The 11,053-nt window shown below is 37.7% G+C and overlaps 2 protein-coding genes across 2 annotated transcripts; both read right to left on the bottom strand.

The window, feature by feature from the left end:
* Positions 1-1,564: 1,564 nt before the first annotated feature.
* On the bottom strand, positions 1,565-2,455 carry LOC106966132 (olfactory receptor 51A7-like). Its single transcript, XM_015062204.3, has one exon. The coding sequence runs from the start codon at positions 2,453-2,455 to the stop codon at positions 1,565-1,567; it is 891 nt and encodes a 296-aa protein (XP_014917690.3).
* A 5,613-nt stretch (positions 2,456-8,068) lies between these two features.
* LOC106966064 (olfactory receptor 51A4-like) lies at positions 8,069-9,010 on the bottom strand. The gene has a single exon (XM_015062142.3). It carries the CDS (start codon positions 9,008-9,010, stop codon positions 8,069-8,071), a length of 942 nt encoding a protein of 313 aa, XP_014917628.1.
* Between the last annotated feature and the right edge of the window lie 2,043 nt (positions 9,011-11,053).

Genomic DNA, 11,053 nt, shown 5'->3' with positions numbered 1-11,053 from the left:
AGGCTACCAGTGTTCTCAAGCTATCTAAGAGGAGCCTGCTTTTCCTAGAACCTCTAGAGCAAGCATGCACATCCTTCATAAACACTTAGAACTATTTTATTCTCTTAATCAAGGGAAATGGTGAAAGCACACTTCCAAATAAGAACGCTGATAGACATAAAAATATTTATACTTGTATTTTAGTGATTTATCATACAGCTCTTATTAAAGTGATTTCTAAGGCTATAAAGCCACTCCCTCTTCTACAGGTACAGAAAAATAATCTAGATCCCATAGCAGGGCTTTGTCAAATAGAAAATTTGCTCTTAACATAAAATGTTTAATAAACACAAGAACAACTAGGATATTCCAGGTCCTTTGCTGGGTATTGACAAAGACAGAAGTGAAACTCTGCTTCTTTTTTTTTATTTACTTAAAAAAATTTTTTTAATCTTTATTTTTGAGAGAGAGAGACAGAATGTGAGTGAGGGAGGGGTGCAGAGAGAGGGAGACACAGAATCTGAAGCAGGCTCCAGGCTCTGAGCTGTCAGCACAGAGCCTGACACGGGGCTGGAACTCACGAGACACAGGGCTTGAACTCAGGAACCGTGAAATCATGACCTGAACTGAAGTCAGTTCACCTGCACCTGCACCACCCAGGCACCTCATGAAACTCTGTTTCTTAAGTCACTCATACATTGATTAAAAATATAGACAATTTAAAATAAATATAAAATACTGTTTAAAAATTTAGATTTAAATTTAAAAATTCAAAAGTACTATTGTTTAGTATCATAACAGTAGTAAACAAAGAATGTTGTGCAGACTTAGGTAAAGCATAGTTAACCAATATACACTTAAAGGAGGTCATTTGTGGAGTCTATTGCAAACTATTGAAAATATAAATAAGTGAAATATCTGCTTATCTATGTTTTGAATTTAATTTAAATTATTTTATGTATGTGAGCCTTACCTCTCCAAACACATCTCACAGTCCTATAGGGCAGAGAATTTTTAATAGGTTATATGAATTGCTGATCACACACACACACACACACACACACACAAACACATACACACTAGATATTCAGAACTTGCTGATTCTTTTGTGGGTAAGTGTGTGAGCTTAATCTTCCAGCACATTTTAGTCACTGCTGATTATGCCTGTGATAATTAAAGCCACAGACATGTTATTTTATTTTTTTTCTATTTTTGTTTAGAATCATATTTTAAAAATCTTTTAAGTCCTAATTAGGACTGCACTGCTATTAAGGTTGATAGATAGGTGGTTGCATAGAGAAATAACAATCAGAAAAGAGGTGGGACAATTAGATATAAGACGACTATAACCCCACGCCTAACGCCTAAGACATCTTATCTAGATTTTGTTGCTGCTTAATTCAATCAGTAACTTGACATTTGAGGCCTACTTAGTATAGGCAGTGTAGCTTTGCATTCAGTCTCTATTCTGTCATTACTATCTTCAGGTTCCTACAATTGTTCAGAAATTGCTGAGTTGAGTTTTCATTGTGGCTGACAATGCTCATCAACCTTGTTATCACATAGTTTTGCCAGGATCCGATTTCTAGTCTGCTGACTCATCACTGAGTACACAATGGGATTCATTAGAGGGTACCAGAAGGAAAATATCAGCTATAATGGCCCTAATGACTGGGGAAACATTTTTTGGCAAAGCGATGAAGGGCGGCCAAGGCACATAGAAGATGAACACAGCACAGATGTGGGAGATGCAGGTGTTGAGAACCTTGAGGCGGCCCTTGTGTGAGGCAATGCCTAGAATAAGTTTCAAGATCAACATGTAAGACACAGAAATGCACCCCAAGTACAATAAGGATGTAAGAGCCACAAAGAGTCCATAGATAACATTGACCCTGTTGTCAGAAAAGGCCAGCTTCATGACATTCAGGTGGAGGCAGTAGGAGTGGGATAGAAGGCTTTTCCTACAGAATTTAAGCCTCTTTAGAATAAAGGGGAAAGGGAGGACAAACATGATACATAATGCAGCAAATATGAGGCCGATTTTAAAGTCTCTGGCACTGGTCAGGATGGAGGTGTATCTCAGAGAGCTGTAGATGGCTATGAAGTGATCTATGGACATGATGAGAAGAACTGATGACTCTATAGCTGAGAATCCATGAATGAAAAACTCTTGGGCAAAGCAGCCATTGGGGGAAATTCCAGTGGCATTGAACAAGAAGATTCTCAGCATGGTTGGAAGGGAGGAGATGGAAAGTCCCAGGTCAGAAAAGGCCAGCATGGAGAGAAAATAATACATTGGAGCATGCAGAGAGGTCTCTGTTTTTATGAAAAAGAGGACAGTGCAGTTCCCCAGGATGGCAAGGAGGTACATGAGGCAAATGGGGATCAAGACCCAAATGTGAGCATGCTCCATGCCTGGGATCCCAATGAGGAAAAAGGTAGAGATTTCCATTTCAGAGGTGTTCAAGACTGACATTGCAGGAATGTGAGGGGCTCATAATATGAATCTCAGAAGAGCCTTCCTGAAATGGCCTAAATAGGTTAGCGTATGCTTTAAAATGTTGGTGTGAAATCTTAGGATTGCACTTTTTTTTTCTTTGTATAAGAATTCTTGGACTAAAATAACATATTTTATAATGTACTTGTAGGAATAATAGCAGGACTCATATAGATAGGATATGAAAAGAAACATGAATATAGATTAATATGCAGTAATTGCTAGCAGATAGATATTTCAAATATTTTAAATGCTTTTCCTGATCTCATTATACAAGAAGGAAGCAGTAAATTTCACAGCTTCTATAGCCATCTTTTTAAGGATTGTCATGCCTTTAAGTTTGAAACCTGTTTGGAGAAATATAGGATCAAAGAAGGATGTCACTTAGTACAATTGCATTTATAGTTATAAATGAATATTAATTTTTAAAAACAGTTTTCTTTCAAAAAATGGGGCTAGCAAGGGTTAACATCCATATCTAAAAGGATGAAGGTAGACCTGTACGTCACATTTTATGCAAAAGTTATCTCAAAACACATTATAGAGCTCAATCAAAAAAGAGCTACAACACTAAATGTCTTCGAAGGAAACTTAGGTGGTAAGTTTTTGTCATCTGGGGTTGTGCTGTCTGTGAGGTCACTGCTGCTCTTTGTCTTCCCTCTGGCTTCATAGAATCTCATATAAGCAGATATCGTTTTGATGTGCACTAAATGAATGAAAAGTTATACCCTCAATGCAGAGGTATGTATAAATTAAATTTATAAATGTAATTATATGTATAAATTAAATCATAAAATGAATTTTATACAAAACCCACCTTCACACCATTGTTTAAAAATCTGTGAACTCATAGTTTTTTGTAAGAATTGTACAGTTCCTTTCTGTTCATATATATAGAGAAAATGTAAAGAGATATTTAAACCTATAAAGAAGCATGCTGAGTTAGGACAGACAATAGAGCAAGTAACTCCTAGTGGTCCCTATAGCCTTCTCACTGATGCCCCTGCAAACTCAGTAGTTTTGCATGTCTGCACCCAGAAACACCTATACTAACCTGTGAGGCAATAACTCTACCATTCAGCAAACATGTCACCTCACAGCCAGCCAGGTTCCAGTACCTGCCTCTGAATTTCTCTCTGTGCCAGGTTAGTGATTCTGGCCTAGACTTGACTGGTTGCTATCATTTAGCAGGACTCTGGACTTCTACCATGCATTTACAGAATTGTTGGACTTTTTAGAGGGTTAGGGTAATGGCGTCCATCCTAATCACTTGGAAACCACAGCCAGCCAGATACCGTGTGAAATTTTTGCTTGAGCTGGTACAAAGGCAGCTATGAACATTTGGAAACTTACCAGTAAGTTGGTAAGTGGTTGTACCCACATGGCAGAGTAAAGAGGAAATGGAGGTGGCATGCAGTCACCAGAATTTCACTGCTATGTAGGCACAACAGTCCATCCTGACCTACAGAGTCTAGTCCTGCCTTCCTGCTGCTTTCTTATTCGCCCAGAAAGCATTGGGGATTCCAGCTCAGCAGGCTGTACCCAGAGAAAAAGAAAACTCCCTGGAGGTGAAACCTCAAGAACCCAGGAGAGTCATCCAACCCCCTGTAAATGAGATGAATTAATCCTTTTAGCAAAACACCCCTTAAGCCTCCTCTGCCCCCTCTGGCAGAATATGCTCCTGTCTTCAAAGGTCAAGAGCATCATGTGAATACTCTTAGAACAGTTTCACAGTGTCTGATAACTATGCCTGTATGTGTCTGCCTCCTTCACTACACTTTACCCCCTTAAACTTATGTGTGTTTCCTTCTACAAACTGACAAGGTTTTGAACATTAAATTTGCATCTAGTATTTTCAAATATGGTAGTTTGCAACTGCATTCAGACTTCACTGTGGAATTTTATAAACATAGAGATTTCTAGGCCTACTCTAGAGTCACTGAATCTCTTTACTTGATATTCATGGTATAGTCTTTGCATTTTCTTCATATAGTATGTGTATTAGTTCCTATGATTATTATGTTATATATGAGTATTGTTTTCACTGTAAAAGTGAAATTGTCAGTTGCATTATATGTACTATGAGCTCTCATTAGACTTAACAATGAGCATTTTAAGATAAACATAACACTCTTCCATTAGCTTAAAATCAATATATTTTTTAACTTTTTTAATTTAAAAAAAATTTTTTTAACGTTTATTTACTTTTGAGACAGAGAGAGACAGAGCATGAATGGGGGAGGGTCAGAGAGAGAGAGAGGGAGACACAGAATCCGAAACAGGCTCCAGGCTCTGAGCTGTCAGCACAGAGCCCGACGCGGGGCTCCAACTCATGAGCCGTGAGATGGTGACCTGAGCCGAAGTCGGTCGCTTAACTGACTGAGCCACCCAGGCCCCCCTAAAATCAGTATCTTAAAACAATAGTTTTTGTTTGACTCTGATGCATTCATGAAAGCTCTACAGTTAGCAACAGTCCAGAGTTTTATCTTCAATATGAAAGGACCCAGGCAGAGCTTGTGGAAAAGGCCTGCACCCAATACTTCAAACTTCAAAGGACAGAGTCTTAGGTAACTTTCAGTGGGTTGAGTTGTGATTTCCAGACTCTTTTCATTCAATAGACAATATTTCATGAGACTGTTAACCCAAGATCCAACAGAAGAGTTCATTGCATAGGACTGGCTGAACTGATGGGTAGCATCCTAATATGTTGTTTGGAATATTGTTAATGTTATCATCTTGTTCTATTTTCTGAATATATAAGGAGGATTTTTCTTTTTCTCTCAAGCTATTTCCAACCAATCATAATCTAGTAGACTCTGCTTTTGTAAAATGCAATGAAACATTTTGAAGTTATAACAGATTCTCATTGAATCCTCAGTGTTGAGGAACTCTTACTGAGTGTCTTTGCTTTTCATACTATGTGTATTTGCATAGGTGCAATAAGATCCTGTCCTCTTTTCACCAAGGTATGATTTGGAGGATTGGTTATGCAACCAAGTCCTTTCCTAGAATGTCATATTTGAAAATGTTGCTCATTTAATCAAGTATGACTAGTGACTTTTAGTGAACGAAGTTTGACTGTATAAAATCTGTGCTGACAAAGCCCTCTCAAATAAATCACCCTGTTACTTGGTTTATAGTCATAGCCAGTAAAACTGGTAAGGGAGATCACTTCCATGACAGGACGGGATACTGGGACATTTGGGGGATCTGAGTAAAGGAAATACTGCCCAAATGTATACATACCTGAAGGAGTAATTTGGTGAAGACAATTTCTTGGTTATAGCTCCCTATTCTGGATATAGCGTATGATAGCAGCTTTTAAACATCTAATCTGATTCTGTATGGAAATCTCTAGCACTGCAAACTTAAGAAGGCCCATCTGGTATATCATCATTCTTTCTGCATCTGTGTAAATAATGAGATAAAATCTAATGAAAGCCCAATCAAGAATAATCTTTCTTTGAAATTATATTTAATTTAATTTAATTTTTTAATGTTTATTCATTTTTGAGAGACAGAGAGAGGGACAGAGTGTGAGCAAGGGAAGGGCAGACAGAGAGGGAACACGCAGTATCAGAAGCAGGCTCCAGGCTCTGAGCTGTCAGCACAGAGCCCAATGCAGGCCTTGAACTCACAAACTGTGAGATCATGACCTGAGCCTAAGTCAGAGATTTAACTGACTGAGCCACCCAGGCACCCCTGAAATTATATTTTATTTAAAATGGGGGAGACTATACAGGAAAATGTGTGCTTCCGTGGGAAGCTACATTTTTATAGCATGTTCTTATGGGTTATCTGATTTTGATATGCAGGGACTTGGTATTTTCAATGCTTTTGAGCTATTTTCCAACTCTGTAAGTCTCTGTAAGTTGTAGATACTAACAGCAACAAAGTAATTCAGGTAGGTAGACCAGCAAATAAATTCTGACTGGTGGAGGGTCAATAGGCATGTCTCACAAAGTGAAAGAGACTATTTGTAGTCATTTGCCAAATAATGTCAACATTCCTATCTATAAATATATCTTTTATATGGGATCTCCTTTGAACATTTTGTATTATTTGCCTGGTCTTTCATTAAAAATAAGTTAAATTAGATCTCTAATGGATGTTCATTTTATGCCATTGTGAGAGCTATTATTTTTACCTTTTTTGAAAATTAGTCCTTTTAAATTTTATCTATCTATCTATCTATCTATTTATTTATTTATTTACTTTTAGAGAGAGAGCATGAGAAGGAGAGAGGGGCAGAGGGAGGAGGAAGAATCTCAAGCAGACTCTGCCCAGAGCAGAACCTGATGCAGGGGCTCAATCTCATGACTGTGAGATCATCACCTAAGCCAAAATCAAGAGTTCAACGCTTACCCAACTGAGCCACTCAGGCACCTTGGCTTGTTTGCTTTATTTATTTATTTATTTATTTATTTATGAGAGAGAGAGCATGGGCATGAGCGGGGGACAGAATGAGAGAGGGAGAGAATCCTAAGCAGGCTCCATGTCCAGTGTGGACCCCAATCAGGGCTCCATCTCATGACTGTTGGGATCATGACCTGAGCCAAAATCAAGAGTCAGAGCCGAAATCAAGGGTCACATGCTTAACTGACTGAGCCACTCATGCACCCCTGAAAATTGGTCTTAGTCAAGGTTTATATCTGTGCCTGAGAGAGAGGCAAATCATATACATTATAAAGAGTTACGACATTTAGAACTCCCACAGAAACCGGGAAGACAGGAAACGTTCTATGATGTATAACATAGACAGTGATATTTTTAATGCTCAGGAAGCAAATACTGAAACAAATGAAATGGGTGAATGAATTAAATTCTTCTTATATTTTTGTTAACACTGCATGTGTTTATTGTTTGTTTTATTGGTTCTATGTGTGCTCATATCATTGCCCATTTCAATTTTAGTTCCTGAGGGCATAGGCATATTTAATAAAAGTCAAAACTATGAATTGGAGAGCACTATTTTATTTATTTTTTTAAGATTATCGATTTATTCTTGGTGGTGGGGGGGAATACCAGGGAAGGAGAGAGAGAGAGAGAGAGAGAGAGAGAGAGAGAGAGAATCCCAAGCAGGCTCTATACTGACAGTGCATAGCTCAATGTGAGATTTGAACTCATGAACCCACAAGATCATGACCTGAGCTGAGATCAAGAGTTGAACATGTAAACGACTGAGCCACCCAGGCACCACTGGAGAGCACTATTTTAAATGAAGAGGCAATCCTCTGTCACTTCTGATTGCTATCCAATTGTTATATAAATGTATACTGTTAATTCTCAAATTATTATATAGGATATCACTTTAAGTATGATGAAATCGACAAGCATATATTGTGTTCATGAGGCTGGTTAAAGCAAGCTAGGTGAAAGTGGACACTTAGAATACAATTTTATATTTATATATGAGCCCTACTCTTAAATCTTAATCCAAAAACATTGCAAGGCTGATTCTTCAATCTTCATAAACATGTTGGAAAGATGATATTGTAAAGCAATTAATATATGGCGTGATTCCTTGTTGATTCATTCTGCTTATTCTGTGTCATTCACTGATTGAGATTTCATTGTGGTTAAGCATCGCTGTCAGCTGTGTTTCTGACACAGCTTCCCTAAAACCATATTTCTTATCTGTTGGCTCTTCACACAGTATACAATGGGATTCATCAATGGAGGTACCAATAGGAAAACATCAGCCATGAAGATCCTAACTATTGGGGAGCTGTGTTTGGCAAACCGGTAGATAACAGTTAGAGAGAAAATGGGAACATAGAAGATGAGCACAGCACAGATGTGGGACACGCAGGTGTTGAGGACCTTGAGCCTTTGTTTCTGTGATGCTATGCTCAATACTGCTTTCAGTATCATCATATAGGACATGAAAATAAATCCTAAGTCTAGGGTGCCTGTGACAGCCACAAATAAGCCATAGATGACATTGACCTTGTTGTCAGAGCAGGCCAGCTTCATGACATCCTGATGGAGGCAGTAGGAATGGGAAAGGAGGGTCTTCTTACAGTATCTTAGATGTTTTAGGGTCAAAGGGAAAGGGAGGATCAACAGAACATTTTTGAAAGAAAAAGCAAGCCCAATTTTGATGACTCTGGCACTGGTCAGGATGGAAGTGTATCTCAGAGGGTTGCAGATGGCAATAAATCGATCAAAGGACATGATGAGAAGAACTGATGACTCCATAGCTGAGAATCCATGAATAAAAAATTCTTGGGCAAAGCAGGCATCAGGGGAAATTCCTGGAGCATTGAACAAGAATATCCTTAGCATGGTAGGGAGAGATGAGAGGGACAGTCCTAGGTCAGAGAGAGCCAACATGGAGAGAAAATAGTACATGGGTTCGTGCAGAGATGGTTCTGTTTTTATGAAAAACAGAATGGTACAGTTCCCCAGGATGGCAATGAGGTACATGAGGCAAATAGGTATGGAGACCCAAATGTGGGCATGCTCCATCCCTGGGATCCCAATCAGGAAGAAGGTAGAAATTTCAGTTTCAGAGCTGTTGACGGTGAACATGACAGGTGAATGAGGGAAACAAGATGAGAAGCTTGGGAGAGGCTTCCTGAAGTGCTGCAAATAGACTGGCTCAGATGCCTGACTACCATTTTGGAATCATTGAAGTATTGTGAATCCAAGGGATATGCACGTAATTCTTAGGTATAAACCTAAATGGAGAAACCTAGGAAGAGAAGTATTCATCAATGTCCATTAAAAACAAAAACTGAGAGAGAAGGAAAACAAATTTATATCAAAATTGAACATTACAACAGAGGTTATAATAGGTATAAGTTCTATACAAGAGCTGATTGGTCAACTAAGATAATTATATTCCAACTGGAGAACTTGAAACTTTCACTTTTTAATGTAAATATTATACTTTACGTACTGTTAAAATTTCAATTAATGTACATAAAATTCAGAGATAAAATAACATATTTTTATACAATGTCTTCTAACGTAGACATAGGTTTTTTTCCTTTCTTCTAATTTCCTTTTATGTCTTTCAGAAACATTTGGTAATTTTCTCCACAAAGATCTTACATCTTTTGTAAAAAAATTTTTTAGAATCCTTATGCAATTATTTATAAGAGTATTTATAAGATCATTTATTCTCTATTACTTTTCTATTTTTCATAATGATTACTGGTCACATAGAGGAACACTGCAGATTTTTGGCGTAGAAGCCTGTTATAAGCCTGTCTATGCTGGCCATTCTCTTTTTGTCTCCTCCTTCCTACCATAGAGTCCTGAGGGTCTCCTCATCTTCTTTTTGCACCTTTGGCCATATATACACGTCTGTAAACAGATCCTTCAGTAAACCCTCTTCAATTGACTTCCTCATGTGTCTCTGTGTCTTGCTGGCACATGGTCTTTCATTCCTTTTAGTTAAGATTTTCTTCACCTCCTCTAGTCTTTAGGCTGTTATCTGCGGTGCAAGATGGGGATTTGCAATTCACTTATTTTGCTTGTAATTTAGTATTCTTAACCTGAAAAGCCATGTATTTTTTCAGCATTGAATATCTTCTGCCATTATAATTTTCAACATTGCCTACTAAAATATATCTAGTTGGAACTTGTTGAAACTTCCCAATCTAACTTCCTATTTAGATTGCTTCATATCTTCAAACTGTTCATTTGTTTTTGTTGCATTTTGGTGAATTCTTTAGTACCACTTCTTATTTACTAATTCTGTTTTCATTTGTTACTGGTCCCAAATGTATCCCAACTATTGAGTTTTATTTCAATTACTCTATTTTCTTTTATAATTCATATTTATATTTTCAATTTATATCTACCTACCCCCATAATTTTTCATTAATTTTATTGTTATTATGCCACCTTCAAGTTTTGAGGATCTTAAGAATGGCTGCTTCAAAATTCATTTTAAATTGCTTTAGTTTTTCTTTTCTCATCAGTGAATGCTATTATTGAAATTGTAGAGTTTCTTTTTTAGTGTTAGTCTTCATACATGTTTCAGAATTTTACTTGTAAGCGCACCTTGAGTGAAAATTTCCTTGTTTGTTTGATGATTTATTTTGTTCATGCCCCATGTTTAGATGTGGCAGTTGACTCTTCCTCACTTCCTTAAGGTTGTCAACTGTACTAAGTCTTTTTATAACAGTTAAAGGATACTGTTTCAAATGAGAGTTGAGGACGGTTTTGCCCTTCCCACCTCCCACCCTCAACTATCTCAAGACCCGGCTTGTTATGGGGAATAGATTTGAGCTGTGACAACACCTATTTCTACTCTCCATGTGGATTAACAGCTTCATGTCCCAAGTAGGGTAACTTAGACTGGTCTCTTGTCAAATATAGAGCACTGTCGTGCTGAGTCCCATGCACATGCTGAGCTGCCAACCACCAATATGCCTCTAGACCAGGAGCCACATTGGTTTCTAGATTCAACTTCAACACATAATTATGTATTTTTACATGGCATCTCATCTCTCTTTCTCTCTCTCTCTCTCTCTATCATCTATCATCATCCATCTATCATTTAACATCTATCAATTATCATGTATTTTCTATCTATTTGTCTATCTAAGGAGCATGGCAATA

This window comes from Acinonyx jubatus, chromosome D1, assembly GCF_027475565.1.
Source record: "Acinonyx jubatus isolate Ajub_Pintada_27869175 chromosome D1, VMU_Ajub_asm_v1.0, whole genome shotgun sequence".
Lineage (NCBI taxonomy): Eukaryota > Metazoa > Chordata > Mammalia > Carnivora > Felidae > Acinonyx > Acinonyx jubatus.
The sequence above is the reverse complement of the archived record's forward strand: the minus strand, read 5'-3'. Positions and strand labels throughout refer to the sequence as shown.

Coding starts and splice junctions, on each gene's coding strand:
- LOC106966064 (XM_015062142.3), bottom strand. CDS start 9,010: ATGTTCACCGTCAACAGCTCTGAAACTGAAATTTCTACCTTCTTCCTG.
- LOC106966132 (XM_015062204.3), bottom strand. CDS start 2,455: ATGTCAGTCTTGAACACCTCTGAAATGGAAATCTCTACCTTTTTCCTC.